General features: G+C 43.9%; 1 protein-coding gene across 1 annotated transcript in view; it reads right to left on the reverse strand.

Moving 5' to 3' along the window:
- robo2 (roundabout, axon guidance receptor, homolog 2) overlaps positions 1-16427 on the reverse strand; it is a gene marked incomplete at its 5' end in the record, with an annotated part of 151589 nt that overhangs the window by 35056 nt on the left and 100106 nt on the right. Inside the window, 8 exons of the mRNA XM_079272037.1 lie at positions 199-365; positions 505-670; positions 783-864; positions 1751-1956; positions 4331-4502; positions 6033-6157; positions 10097-10108; positions 11298-11434. Of these exons, the coding sequence (XP_079128163.1) occupies positions 199-365; positions 505-670; positions 783-864; positions 1751-1956; positions 4331-4502; positions 6033-6157; positions 10097-10108; positions 11298-11434 (1067 nt within the window). The remainder of the gene's footprint in view (positions 1-198; positions 366-504; positions 671-782; positions 865-1750; positions 1957-4330; positions 4503-6032; positions 6158-10096; positions 10109-11297; positions 11435-16427) is intronic.

Genomic DNA, 16427 nt, shown 5'->3' on the forward strand with positions numbered 1-16427 from the left:
GGGGTTGATACCGATCACACTTTGAAGGGGAGCACAGTGACCTTCCCCTCTCAGTAGAAACAGAAATTATGCTGAGCAAAAAATAAAACCACACCAGTGAAAGTGATGATGACAGGCTCACATATAACTACGTACACATGTATTCAATAAATACTGTTGATATAATGAATTCCTTTAATAGCAACGTTATGTAAGTACCTTGTGCTCTGACAGGATCAGACATGGGGCTTGGATCACTCAGGCCCTGGCTGGTGACTGCTCGGACCATGAACAAGTAGATGGTATTGGGACGGAGACCTTTGACGGTAAACTGGGTGGTTTTGACATGATCTGCTACCGTCTGCCAGCTGTTGCTCACTGATTGACTGCAATGGAAGAACAATACGGTGGTTTCATCTTTATTTTATTTTCACGACATAATATATTATTTTACACGTGCAATCCAAAGCATACCAAGAGTATTAACGAGTGAGTGAGGGATTTGATGTTACTGGTAAAACGCACCTGAATGCTTCAATGACAAATGAGGAGACAGGTGATGCTCCAGCCATCCCAGGCTGCCAGGACAAGGACACGCTGTTCTTGGTGACGTCTGTGACCTGAGGTTTAGATGGCGGGCCTGGAAGCTCATTCTCATCGTGGTTTTTCATGACTATCACTCCACCTGATTCTGAATGGAGAGAAGAAGATGGGGGAAACAAAATGTTCTCATGAAAACTGCTGATAAGTTGATTTTTGTTTTCAGCAAATAAAAAATATGGAATCATTACACCATCTTGTACCTTTGACTTCCACGAAAGCACTCCATGATGTTTCACCGCTGGAGCTGGTAGCCACACATGTGTAGATCCCAGAGTCTGAAAGCTGGTATAAAGTACACACATACATGCATATATGAATACAAACAAACACACACTAACAGCATCAACACACAGAGCTTAATGACACTTTTAGTGCCATTCCATTCCACACATTCTGAGAGCAGTGGCAATAACTGAATATATGTTATCGCTGAAACAATAAAAAGCGACGGGGCGACTTCATGAGCGAGCCTTGTGCTGGCCAAATTGTGTGTCATTTGTGAGTGCCTCAAAGTGCTGACGCTAATTTCCTAATGAATTCCATTTTCCACTCACCACCCTTCCATCACCTTCCCACTCCCCCTCCTTATTACCCCACTGTCCCGCCGACCGCAACAAAGCCAGGCTAATCAATTTAGGGTGGGCTGCTGGAACCCCCTGGACCGATGACAGCTGGCTTGTCTCTCCATCCCTCTCAGGAACTTTGGTTGTTTGTTGGTTTTTGTCCCTGCGCCTTCCTTCCATTTATTAAATAACATGTCAGCGGTCGGCAGCTTTGTCAAGCGTAATAGATATTCCACTGAGGCCTCTGAGTGGGGAAAGGAAGATGTGAGCTTTTTTAATTTAATCTACTCTAAACGTGCACGTGTGTGCACATGTGTGTGTATATATCGGTAAGTGCATACATGTCTCCATGCTACAGCTGGAGTCCATCAAACCCTGCACAGCTGAGCCCAGTTGGAGCTGCCGTGCCACTAAGTGATACTATCAAACAACAACAAAATAAAATCAATGCTGCCTATTCATCGCTTTAAGGCATTATGGTACCTTAAGTTATGCTTTAGCCATGTCCCACTGAATTTGACAAATGCTTGTATCCTGCAGTGCTGCAGGCATTCCCTCACAATGCATATAACTGTATCAACATCTGAAATGAAGATACCTTTTACCTTGACGTTTTTTATCTGCAGGCTGCCCAGCTCCTGCAGAGACATGCGGGCGTCCTTTCCCAGCAGACTGACCCCATCCTTCAGCCAGCTGACGGAGGGGATGGGGTCTCCTGATGCCTGGCACTTCAACAGTGCCACACTTTCCACCCCAAGTGTCTGATTGGATGGGCCTTGGCGAATGATGGGCGGCGGCCTGTCTGTGAGCACTGTGATACAAAGACAGAAATGTGTGCATCTTATTATCCACACCATCCTGAGGTTCAGATGGAAATCTGTGTTCACATAAGGCGCCTGACGGTGGAATAAACTCAGTGATTGATCATAAAATGCACAGAGGGTGGATGTGGGTATCTATCATAAAGTCGACTATTTTCTCTGCAGGTCTTGTAATTGCACCGCAGAACAATGACTATATCCTGTCTTTCCAGGAAGCAGGGAAAGAACAGCTGAGTAGCGTTTTCTAGTTGCATTGATGTGGCAGTGGGATGCTAAGCAGTTTCCAGTTACTGCCTGGGTAGCCTTATTTTTATACTCTACTCTAGACTCTGTGGTACAGTTTAGCGGTTAGACTCTTGCCTATTGACTCACTGTGGTTCAGATAAATACTTAGTTCTGTGAACTGGGGGCACATTGAAAGGTGAATTTCAAATACTACATGTTACTGAATGAGGTGCAAACAGAGTGAGGGGTAGTATCTAAACATCAAACAATAAGTTTATATTTTGTTCGAATTTCACTTCAGATGAATGCTAATGCTGTGATGAATCCCATTCACATGCGCAAATTAATTAGTTATAATGTGCCAAAAAAGCCTGTGGGTTCCTTCAATGAAATGCGTATGTCAGAGGTGATCCCAGAGAGAGTTAGCACTCTAGCACACAGGCAGCTTATATATTTAGAGTTGAATAATGTGGAGTCCCCCTGGCATCACAGAACCCACATTAATTAGAAGGTATGGATTAATGATGTCAGACCTGAAGGGGCTAATTACCAAGTCTACCTCAGTAACCTTTCAACACATTATCACACCCTCGTTTCCACCCCTATTTCCACTCTAGCAAATACATCTGACAAAAGGAAGTGCTTCCAAGTAATACACCTCTGCTGTGTTCGAGTCACCCCTCGCTTTGGGTCACGTAAGACCGAAAGAGAAAAAACGATCAGAAACCAGACAAGTATCTACCATGAGCCAAATTAATTTCAGTAATGATATTTCACTTATTGTTTTAGTTCTCTGGATTGTTTTTATTATGACTAAATGCAAGAATATGTGATGATAAAAGTCAGAAAGTAAGCCAAGAGATGATTTAGCACCTGCTGCTAGACAAGGACTCGCTATGCTGCAGTGTAGTGTTCTGTCTGCCATTGCCTTCACCTAAAGATTTACACCAACATTATAAGCTGCATTAAAGCATTTTGTTTCACTAATATATTGCATTCATCTTTATAAATATATTTTTTTTCTAAGTGAAGTTTAAGTCGATGTCTATTAAGAGAAGACAGTCAGCTATCCAGGGTTTTCATGCTCCTCGATGTGTTGATGGACTGTAGGAGTGACAAAGGGAGGAGGCAAGGCTAAACTAAGGTCTTGGGTCTCTGGATCAGGAATTTCTCATTACAGATCTCCTTGAACGCCACAGACTGTTGTCTGAGCGCGGGGCAGTAAATCACAAGAAGACTGCGGCAGGTGTGGCCATGACCCGACCGTGACCTGGCCTTTCTGTACTCTTTCCTCCTATCCTTCCTTTTCTTTTAGACCTGCCGAACACCCTTCTTGTTAACATGCCTTTTGCTATAAATACTTGTAAAAAAAAACAAATGAAATGGTTTGCTGTTGATAAGTATTTGGCTGTAAAATGTGTTGATATGTTATTCCAGGCGACTGAAGGACGTGCAATAGAACCATTCCTATTTCAGAGCAAAAGTTGAAAACAGTGTTCCTGTGGTGCTTTTAATCTTTCTGCTAGCAGGTACTTCAACAGACGTATGGGTGGCCGTCGATCTTGCCTTCACAACAGCTGAGCAGATTAGATGCTCCCACATAATTCATTCCACAGAAAACCATTGTCACTCACTCCCTCACTCAATCATGCCCCCTCTCTTTCTCTTGCTCCCTCCCTCACACGCGTACATACTTGCACCTCACCCACTCGCCCAAAACGCTGATCATTAAACTTGGAGGAACTCAAGGACGATGCTTTATTTTCTTTCCAAAAGGAAAAGTAGAAAATGTTAATTAAATTGTGTCGGGAAAAAATAAATGAAACAAAGAGAGTACTGCAAAAACACAGTAACTGAAGGCCATGTGCATACCGACATTTCTTCAAACCCAAGCCGAATGTATTGCTGCACATGGGATAAAATGTGCCACAGTTAAACCTTGGCAAACTAAAATCAGATCTCTGTTGCCGGTATAAACCCAGTGTTTGCTATTAATGGCTAAATGTCTAAATGCACATGGGAGAAAATCAAACAAGTATATCTGTGTTGAAATGCACCAACTTCTCCTCATTTGCAGTGGTGCTGAGGTGTGTGTTAGTGTGCTGGCAGGGAATAAATTGCGCGTCGGTTATCCCTCACCATCTGTGACCTCCAGTTGAGCCTTGGCGAGGATACTGCCTGCAACGGTCAAGGCCTGGCAGATATAGTAACCGGCATCGGCCCGCTGCACAGATGAGATGGTGAGGTCTCCGCTGGGCGACACCGCGAAGCGACTGCTCGGCTGCTGGGGTTGGTTGGGAAAGAGCAAATTCTGCAAGGAGACGTACAAGCAGGCAATTAGTGAGAACATGGAACCAGTACAGCCTGGAAACACACACACACACACACACACACACACACACACACACACACACACACACACACACACACACACACACACACACACACACACACACACACACACGCACACACACACACAAACTACCCAACATGTATACAGTTTGATGACTTGGTTTCATACTTATTCTTCTGCCAAGCCAAAGGCTCCACTGTGTTATGGAGGCAAGTTTTGTCCTTGTTGGCTTCACGACTGCTTTCCTTTCCGCTTCAATTCCACAGCAGATTTGAGCTGCTCGTTCACCCACAAAGCCTATGCTGACAATGTATCTTTAGAACGGCTAAAGAGGAAGAGGTTATCAATCCCACATATCTCAGCGTAAATAACCAAGATCAGAGGACTGATGACACTAATAAATGATCACCTCTACTTCATTCATTTTTAGCTATGCAGCCACTTTATCCCAGCTCTCTTTTTTTGTACTTATGATCTGCAAAGACATTAACTGGATTTAATTACACCTAATCACTTTAATGCAACAGATTACGTTGGATTTGTTTTTTTTTTAATTGAGCTCTACGCATCTCTAGGAGATGAGGGATGTACACTCCATTATCCTCAAGCGTGAGGAATAAGGCCTTTCTGCCATTTAATTACTGAACTGAATTAGCTTTAATTTGTTCTCTAAACGAATACCTTTTCACCTTTCATACGTCAGTGTGGGTGGGGTACAGAAAGCCGCCATAAACACAAAGACAAGTGCAGAGATGTGGAGGGCGTGCAACTGCTTGTACAAAAGTGTTTGTAGTACATTCATTTGAAAAGGCTCATCTATAATGACAATGTGAGACACACGCCGGAGATAAATCTGATCTATCTCAACAAGTTCACAACATGACTTGGTGTTACTGAGTCATAAGCTTTAGGTCACACATAAGGGGTAAAGTGGGTGAGCATTACACCAAATGTTTGTGAGGACATGTAAGCATGTGTTTCACTTCGGTTCACTCTTTTAAAAGAACTTTGCTGTAATTGTTGGCCTGCAGGCTATGTGTGTGTGTGTGTGTGTGTGTGTGTGTTTGAACCTTAGCCAGAGCTGAATCATATCTCTGGCTCATCTACAAGCCCCAACAGGCTCCTAATTGGAACAGTTGTTGAGTGCTGTGAGGACACCCAGGTATTTGAATGGGTTATCTGCTTGAATGAGGGATAGGATCGTTCTTATCAGTGCAGGGTCACAGGAAAGCGATTCGCACTTTGCCAGGCACGCTGTCATTTGGCGGCTTCTGAGAACAAAGGTGTATCTGTGTCTGTAGTAAAGATACTGATGTCAGATAGTGTAGTTTGCAGGAGTGTGTGTGTGTTAGTGTGTGTGTATGCAAGAGATAACGAATGCTGCCGACTAAGATTGGAATATATTTCCACATGTATGAAACAATGTGAAAAAGTCATGAAAAAATGTGTTTTCAACAAACTGCTTTGTGTGAGATTCTTCGCTCTTACCTGACTTCCCTCCTTCTGCCAGAAGACAGCAGGCTGAGGGTTTCCTTTGGTTTCACACGGGAAGGTGGCAGTGCGGCCTTGAGCCACTATTTGGTCCCTTGGGCGGATGACAAACTGGGGAGCAGCTGAAGTGAAAGGGCAGACACACCAGTGTTAGTAGAGCAGCGGCACACAGTGAGGCCAAACACAAGGGCCGGAGATTATTCGGGCTTGGGGATTTCAAGCAAAAACAAGCAATATACCACCGGGTCAAATCAAAACGGGAGTGCCGTACAGAGCTTCCATGCAGCGTTTGTCAATCTTTCGCTCTCTAATGGCTCTGAACAGAGGAAGGACACAAATGACGATAATGACTATCATTGCCATGGTCACCAGGTTGGCCATTCATCCAGGTGAGGCTGAGGCTGAATGAATGACAGTCCCATTGGCATTCACACGGGGAGGCGCCTCAGTCACTTAGATCTGAGACAACACAAAGGCACACCCATGCCCTGGAAACATCCAACACTATGAACAGTTATAGACATGTATGGGTTAATCATGTCTGATCAGGATGCATCTCATAGAAAAGTCGAGATCTGAAGTGGCTCAGTACTTCTGATCAAAGTTGTATCAACAGGGAGTGAGAGACAGACAACACTATTTCTGTGTTTACCTCTCCATCAAACGGAGAAGAGGCTCGAGAAGCTATCAGACTTTGAATTCTTAGTGTGAAGCTTTCTCAGTCAATATTCATGACTCCATCAGGAGCCAGACCAGTTGTCACACACTCGCAGTCTGAACAGAGTGAGACATTTCTGGCTGACAACTGGGCAGACGCAGCTCAATAATAAAGAGAGGAGTTTCGAGATGAGATCAAAAGAAGTTCTTTTGGGGTGCAGTGTCGCCTCTCTGTGCTCCATTCAGGGAGGCAGGACTTCATATCACCTATCACATGTACCCCTCGCTCACATTTCCACATGTTCAAGACATGACTCGTCACAGGACAATTAACAAGCAAAATCCGAGAGCATAGCTGGGGTAATACCAGAATTTAATGTTTTCTTTCCTACTTTATTACTTAATTACAACAGATATCTTAATATTGATACTATTAGAAAAAATGCTAGAAGATTTCTGTTTTTATCTAAAATAATCAAAAACGTCAGTGCCCTGCATCTGGATGACAGCATAGAAGCAAAGAAGACTTTTCATCCTTCGTCCATAGTCTATGTTTATCAACTCACATTTCTCACACAGTGTCTATATGCTAATCCTAAACTGCAGAATATTACCAGAATTATTTCAGCTGCAAAACCAGATCTCTGAAAATATCTGAACTTGACCCGAGGTAATTTACTGCATGACCCAAGACCTCTACTTGTTTATTCACTGGGGGCTTTAGTCCCATGTTTGCCAAGATAAAACATCGACGACACGTTCCTTACAGGAGGGATCGTGGTTTCTGCAGAGATAACGAAAGTCAACAAATGAAAGACTCAGAGTAAGTCCAAACAAAGGATAGTAGAGGCCATTTTTAACAGATTGTTGTAAAATGTTAGAACAAAAGAAAATTCTGAATTGTTGCACTGCAACATGTTGCACCAGTTCTGTTTCTTTTGATTTCTTTCTAAGTCTTTTCACTGACAAGCCAGCTGGTTCCAGTAAGGCCGAACTCTTCCCATTTGGCTGGTTTCTCAATGTAATCCCGTTTTGGGGGTGTGTATTTGTCAAAGATACACACAGTTGGGAATGGTACAGATGGCTACAGATTTACTGCCTTCCCATTTGGCCTTCTGCAGCTTGGATATCTTGTGGCTCTCACACTGCTGGGCCTGATACAGAGCTCCTAAATCATGCTCTGGCAAGGACTCAGTTCCCTCCCTCCACTTCCTCTGCTCCATCCCACACACTGCATTACTAACTACTCGCTAGAAAATATGGTTTAACACCTTACAGACCGGTCCCTATCACTGCTGCGCCCGACCTTGTCCTTTCTCACACTCTCTCCGTCGGTATCTCCTTCTTTCCCATTCTCATAGACTGTTGATGCACACACAATCAACTGAATTTAAACAAAAGAGGTTACCAAACTACTTTCCATATCAATGATACTGTCAAACAGAATTAAGTTATGTGAATGTTTTGAGGTTAATAATTGGCTTTTGCTTTTATAGATGATTATTTTGCAGCTGGATGTCAAAAAGAAGAAGAAAACAAGTCAGATATAGCTAGATTTCACCAGACTGAACAGAAAACAGAAGTCTGTTTGTGAATCAGCAAAAACTTGGCATCATCCATCTTTTGGTCACTGATATACACTAATTAAGTATGTTTCCCACTGTACTTGACTGTTAGAACATCTGCTACCAGGTCAAAATACCCACCGTATCTATCAAAGCTGTAGTTTTGTCTCGTTAGCTTGTCCTTGTGGCTTGAGGTGAACCGTGGGGTCATTCTATACCTTACATCTACCTTTCTTTATTTAAAATTACTTTGGAAAATGAATAAAATACTTGTGGGAAATGCAAGGGGGATGAACCTGAAAAGGGAGAGGGAGGCCCACTGAGAAGAACAGATGAAAAACTCAGACAAATCAAGAGGAAGTCAGTGTGTGACAGATTCACAGCTCAGGGCTAACTCGCACTGGCCCTGTTTTTGATTCAGAGACCCTTAATGACACGTGACAGGCTCCTTCCTGTCGCCTCCCGAGGAAACACACGATCAGGTGCCCATATTTAATTCATGACAAGCCACATCTGCCTGGTTTGAAGAGGGCTCCGCATTAAAACAGCATTCAGGGTGAAAAGAAGAAATGGACAGAGAGAAAGACATATATTCAGTGCAGCCAGGCACACAAACTAAGAAGCATTTCTTCCTCCTTTAAAATCCCACGTTCAATCATATTTTATTCAGAAGTCAATGGCAATTACTGTCTCTTCCCACAGGCAGAGTGAATGTGTAATTTCCTCCATCGTCTTGAAATCGGACAGTTTGACAATCGCAGAACCGCCACTGCTGTTTTGGCAACCAGTCCTGCCGGCAGTGTCTGGTTTTTTTCTTCCCGCCAGTCAAGCCTGTCTCGACAAACACTTCTGCCATTCTTTTCCTCTCACTTCTTTGTCCCGACGCATGTTTCTTGTTCCTGCATTCCTCCTGTTTCTACTCTCAGAAAGCACACCTTCCTCTGCAGATGCCCATTTACACTCACTTCCTCCAACAATTCAACACCTTAAGTGTATCGTATTTGGTTCTGCCTTGACCATCCCCCAATCCACAGGGGAAATACAACGAGATCCCCAGCTCTGTGTCATGGGGCTCAGAAGGAGAGAAGCTCGTCCAAAACAAACAGATCTCAGCTTTGTGTTCCAAAAATCCACAGATGGCTTCAAGAATTGCAAGTTAAACACGTCCTGGACCATATGAGATGACAGCGTCTGAGACTTCAGACTGCCAGCCCACTCAGTCATTGTAAGGGGCACGGTCTAGTGCTACGCTGGTAGCGGAAACTTTGAGTTCATGCACTTGATAAGTCTGCGCTGTAGCGTGTAGTGTTGAACTCCAGCTGCCGGTCGAGATCAAGTGCAATTGATTTTTTTAAACACTCGAGTATATACGAAATAATGCTTTCTTTATCTAAAAAATGTTGCTTCATCATGTTGATGGTGATATAGATTGAGAAATACATTGAATTAAGTTCAAAACATATGGATACTCAGAAAACATAGAATCCATCTTAAAGTAAAGTGTTCCTTGGAGCTTTGACTCTATTTTCTGTCAAGTTGCTGCAAAGGAATAAGTGTAGTTGGCTACATTGATTAGGCTGGGTACGCATCACATCCAATTAACAAACAGAGCTGGTGTAAGAGGCCATTAGTGCTTTAGTAATCCAGCTGTACAATCTCCACAGACCACAAAACTATCTGCAAACAATAATTCTTAGGGTACACAATGCGATGTGACACCTGTGTTAGTTAAATGCAGTCATGGTAAAGCCAGGGTAATTGATTGCCAAGCAGTCTAATGCGTTAATGTGTATGGAGAGGGCATGCAGGATGGAATCAAATCAGAAGGATGGTACTTACCGACGGGGCGAGCTGGAGACACAACAATGAAGGAGTGGATACACAAAAGGACCAAATCAAGACACAGACGCACAAAACAAGAAAAGACGAACAAAAGAAACATATAATAAAATAAGACAAAAAGAAATCAAAGTCAGAATGAATGACATGTTGTGTTGGGGCCAACACATTTCTGGCACAGGGTAAGCATGGCAGAGAGGATCCAGTAGCTTTTGTCCACTGTCCACTCTACAGTTTTACTGAGAAGCTCAAAGCCTCGGTTTCTCTGACACAGAATGTTGAAGGCAGTCTGATCTGAGCGCCCCCTGGTGCTCAAACATCTTGTATTGCATTTAAATACCTGCGGGGGCAGCCAATTAACACTCTTCAGAGACAAACAAACTACTGGACCTTCCGCTGTCTGCATTAATGAAATCTACAATTCTACGGATGGTGTGTTTGTAATAGCAAGGCGAGGGTGTGTTTATCACGAGTGCGGATGGACAGAGAAGAAAAAAGACAGCAAGAGGAAGAGAGAGAGAGATCAAAAAGAGATTTCAAAGTGAAGACAGGAAGTGGGTTTTATTCAGAAACTGGAGCTTCTGGAACCCCGCTCTCTATCCAGAAGAGTTGGTGCAGTACCCAGGGATTATGTTGTGTTACTATATGTGTCAAGTAAAACACTAAGATGCTACTTTCACAAATCCACCTTCCAACCCAGACCTTGTTTCATCTCCCTCTGGCCCCTTGTGCCGCTTTTAAACTCTCCACGGAGGCCTTAAACACTTGGCTTTAATGGGAAGAACAGTGGTGAAAATAGGAGAATTGTGGTTGGAATGTTTTTATTAACCTTGCAAACCCCAGGTGTGGGACTGTCGTTGTGCGCCAGTAATCTGTGAAATGGCTTTGCTGGCTGGCTACAGCACGGAGGACGCCGTGGCTTGCAGGGGGGGGGGGGGGGGGGGGGGGTGGCAGAGTGTGTCAACGCTGCACTTGGAAATATAAACAATTAAACACATTCATAGACTGTCTACTTTCTCGCCTGTGAGAGTCAGCATTCTGGATTTCCATTAGTGTAAAGGGGACCCTGTGGAGTGAACTGCCATTCTAAACCTCATATTGGTGCACAAGCACGATAACTTCCGCGGCCCACGCCGTCTCTAAGTGTTGTCACATGCGAGCTGATGTGAAAGAAATTACAAAGAACAAAGGTGTTCCTTACCTCTGACAGTGAGAGTGGCGGAGGCCTCCAGCTTGCCCACGCGGTTTTCTGCCACACAGGTGAACGCGCCCTCGTCGTTAATGGAAGCCTTCTTCACTCTCAGCACATAGTCGTCCTTGTCATACTTGATCTCGTACCTGTCAACAAAGACGCAACATCATGAAATCAAAGTTGCCTGCACAGCATCGAACGCAAATACTGTCGATTTAGATAAAACATTGACGGCGGGACAAATAAGACTGCATAAGACCATGCCTGTTGAGCTGCAGCTGTGGAAAAAGTATATTTCCTCTTGGAGAGGAACACAGAAACGCAACTGTTCATTCTGACAAACGGAGATTGCAAGGGGTGGGGGGGGGGGGGGTGTCAATTATTCAACAATGACACACAGTACACAGAGAGATGTGCGTTCAGTTGAAACCCTCAAAACTCTTTCAATATTCATGAGAAGTATCTCTCTGTGTGTGTGTGTGTGTCTATCTTTCTATCTATATATATATATATATATATATATATATATCTATATATATATATATATATATATATATATATATAAATCGTATTCGGAGCTTTGTGTGTGCGTGTGTGTGAGTGTGTGAGTGTGTGAGTGCATTCTGTGCTGTTGTGCGTCCCCATCTTCTCATTGTAAAGCAACTGACTGAATCAATACAGCAACTATAGTTGGCCACAATTTCAATTCCACTGCAGCAATCGAATGTTTGCGTTTAGGCTTGTTTGCAGATGCTTGTGTGTGTGCCTTGACCTGTATGAATTAGATGTCAGTTGACAAGTAGTGTGCTGACGGGGTTGGTGTGGCTGTGTGATGGTGGTCTGTCAGCAAGACAAGCTTCTGCTGTCCACCGTCTGTCACTCGCAGACAATGAGAAGAGGGTTGAGATGAACAGATAAAAGGCCACTCGAGCTTGACACTGTGTTTGCCCCTTTAAAAGCCCTGCGTAGAATTTCAATATGATTATAGAACATTTCAGATTATTAGTTTCTAGAACATTTAAAGCATTAGGGTTGAGTTGTTGCAGTCCGTGCAGCCTTTAAATCCATGCTCTGCAGTCTGCTGCTGTATCTTTTTTTTTATTACCGCTCGGAGTCCCAAAAGTCAGAATGTATTAAATCCACATGGGGTCTTTAAAGGATAAGCCCGATATTATATTATCCTTTTATTATAGCGTACGCCTCTGTGCCATGAAACTCTAAACTTGTAGTCCAACAACTATTAAAAACACATAAAAGAATCAAGAGCAGTGATGTCTGGCCAACATGGAGCGACCCCTTCAGAGGTTGAAAATGCAGCCACAGAGCTGTTTCAGAACACACTGCGCTGGCCATGTTCATCGTAACGAAGACATATTCCACACAGTATGACTCTTTTGTGTGTTTTTAATAGCTTTTAGATGACAACAGAGCTCTATGGCACAGAAGAATATGTTGTATCAGGCTTTGGCTACACAGATGATACTTGTTAGAAGGATAAATTCATTTTTGTTTTTGGTCTCTTCAGAGGAATCGTTGAAAAAAGATTTGAGTTATACTTTAGACTGTGCGGCTTGTACACATGAAGGTGGGCAACCGTTTACTCTGGATAATACATTCGACAATTAGATATGGCAACAAACTGTGTTTTACAGCGATACTTTCTGAAATGACTTCAGAGTAACAGTGAGCTATGGTCCATTTCCCTCAGAGCGGGAAAGACCCCTCTGCTCGACCATCAGGTGTACTGATGGCTGCTGGCCATTGGCAGCTGCAAGACTAATCTGTCCTGTCTTTCTTTTTTTCACCTGCTGTTATGACATTTCCTGAGCAAGCATTCAAAGGCAGCTTTATTGAAGCACATTCCTCAATTCTGACTGCCAGTTCCTCCCATCCACACAGGTACTTAAAGAGCCATAATGATTATTTGACTGAGTCATGACTGGATGCTTTGTTCTACATAGAGGGTATGTACAGTTCAGGTAATAGTGGGGGGCATGAATAAAGCATTTATTGTTGAAACCGGGTGAGTGGCATCCAAAGGAATGAGACGGCACCTTTTGGGACATGCCTGTTGTCAGATGAAAAACAAACAAGGGAAAGAGCGTGCTCCCTTACCCTGCCTCCGGGTTCGAATGGGTATCTCAACATGAACTACTGACTTGAAAGGAGGCGGTAGAAATATGCAAAAGGTGGGCAGGGACAAGTTAGGGCTTAGTGAAGACACCACGACTCCCTAAAAACCATGATGACAGCAAGTGAACAGGCTCATTTTATTCCCAGCATTCTCAAATAACCAAACCTAACCAGCTCTGTGCCGACAAACAACAGCAGGCTCACAATGTCAACGCCAACATGTGGCTGTTGAGGGGGTCCACGGTTTGCCATTTCACCGTGTTAGTTTAGCGTGTTAGCATGTTAACATTAGCTAATTAGCAATTGCATAAAGTACAGTTGAGGCTGATGGGAAGTATCAGTTTTGGAAGTATTAAGTCATAAAGCAAATTATTGGATACATTGTAGACACATTTTAGACCTGATGTTTAGACTAGATGAAAAGTGTGGACTGACTGAATGACAAAGTGACATTGTCACCCAAAAAGCCATACTACCACCACGGCTAAAAAGGATGCTAGCTTGTCAGAGTACAGAGCTCTTGAGCTACATTTTTTTCAAACTATATGGAACAAAGCTAAAGGAGCAAATGCTAGCTAACTAACTTAAAAGTCACTGAATGGGTCATCACAAATCAATAAAACAACCCAGAGGAGAGAAAAAGCTTGAGAACTCCAGATCTCGTGACAAAACATAGAAACACAAACTGTTCACCTGTTCATACAGGCTCCTCCGACAGCCTGACATCCGCACGGCCGAGCCCTTGCCGTGCGGATGGCCCACATATGCGCACAAACTGGACAACATGCGTATTGTTCTTGGTCCCGTCTCCATCAATCTCTCAAAACAGAACCTCAGGCCGGCCCATGACTGTGGGGAAACATGAGCCCAATCAATCTGTAATCAACTTCCTATATGGAATCAGCCGAGATGACAAGATGAGTGGGAATACTCAGGGATAAGAGGTAGTTGTGGCCCCACACACACATGTAAGTACACACAGAAAGGGAACAGTAGCTCTTTATTGAGACTGAATTGGGGTAGAGCTCTGTTCTCTATTAGAAGAGGAATGTAATTGCACATGTACGAGGGCTGTGGAAAGGATAGGAGAGCCAAGTTCACTCTCCCTCCTTTTCAACGAGAAAAAAAAGGCTCGCTGTACACACACACACACACACACAAAGAACAAAGTATACAATCACCCAACACATATCCACACATGTGCAGAGTCATTCACTCATACAGGGAGATGAGGAGTGATGGGAATGTAAGCAAATGCCAAGACAAAGCAGAATTTTTTTCTGGGTTGTCAGCGTGATGTGTTTGCTGCACGGAGAAGGCTGTGCGGAGATGACAACTTTATTGGACAAACTTTAAAAGCATTACATCTCAAAAATGCCTTCAGATCATCTTTAGAGGATTTGCCTTGAAAGCGCCCGTCAGGAACACACTCACCCGTGTTCCACCTTCCGACTTGTGCCAATTCGCCCACATTAAGAGAACCGTATCTCGTGGTTGTGTGGACGACTGAATGCGCACGTACAGTTCGCTGCAAAATGACTCAACTTGAGGGGATCTTATCTGCCTCGCCTCTGTGTGTACATGAATGGGTGCCGGCGGTAGGCAGAAGGGTTGTGTGCCGACTCGGCGCACATGAGTCAGACTCAAGATACAGCAGCGGACCAATTCCAGCCAAGTCTGTGGCCTGGCTGCTCTGACACAAAGTCCCCTTGTCTGCTCCATTTCATTCTGACAGTCTGATCCACTTTCACGCCATCTTACTGCTACTTTACCACATCCTGATCAAAAGAGCTGGAGTCTCTTGAGTCTTGAGTCTCAAGTCCAGGCCTTGTCACCCATGGGGTGGGAATCAATTTACCGCTATCACTTCTCATCTTCCTTCTGTAAGGCCATTAGCCAGAGCTCCACTCCTTTTTGGCATCCCTCACATCTTAGCAGGGTCAGGGCCTTCCAATCAGTCTGGCTAACATTCATCACTTTATCCTACATTAATCAAAGATCAGATATCAATTGTGGTTAGGCAGGGGGGGGGACTGTGGGATGCAAATTGATCCTTGCCTTTAAAAACTGTGACTTCTCTCCAGTGCCACAGAAGAAATTTGCAGCAGTGCAGTTATCAAAGTGGTTTGGAGCAGACACATTGGTTATACTGGAAAATGTTGCAGATAGACAAAGAAACAGAAAAAGTGCAGCTCACCTGCCGATGCCTGGAAGCCACTCTCACTCTCTCTCCTTTTGAAGAACAAAGGATGCACAAGCACTAAAAGCACTGAGAAAGTCAGATGTATTTGCTGAAGTAGTCATTTGTACTTTCTTAGCAGTGGAGACGTGTTTTTTCTGCCGTTCCACGAAGATGAAAAGCACTGATACATAACGAATGATCGGCTGTGCATCTTCCTAATTAATGCAAAACCAACATTTCTTCCTTCTCTATTATGAATATTATATTACGATTATTATAACATTACTTTGTTGTTGACACAATCCGTGGCAACACAGCATAAAGATAAGATATACCGCCGATCATCCTACTGCCATTCCACTCGCCACAGCCCCCTTACGCCCGCGCTCTCATAAATACCAGATGTATCCACTTATATATCAGGGGAAGCAATGGAGACAGCAACCATAGCCTGCCGTCTTTTCATTCTGCTGAGCAGCGGAGGTGAGAAATCACTGAAACTGGATGGTCAGCAAAACACAGGCGCTCCCGTCACACTAGCTTTAACAGCTCTTTCTAATAGAATGACCCACACACACCTCTGTCGTACACCCTCACACTCACTCACTCACACTCACACACACACTCACACACGCGCACGCCACAAAGGGATTGAGTCAGAAAGAAAGGCTTTTCTGCTGAATGTTGCAGGGGCTGCGCTGTGGAGGTCAATGGGGCAGGGGGGCCTGAATACAGATGGACTGCAAGACCAAAGGGGCTCTGATAAGGCACAGGAGAGGGTACAGGGGTCCGGAGCAAATAAGGAGGGAGAGGGAAACCAAAGG

Source organism: Melanostigma gelatinosum, assembly GCF_949748355.1.
Source record: "Melanostigma gelatinosum genome assembly, chromosome: 7".
NCBI classification, from domain to species: domain Eukaryota; kingdom Metazoa; phylum Chordata; class Actinopteri; order Perciformes; family Zoarcidae; genus Melanostigma; species Melanostigma gelatinosum.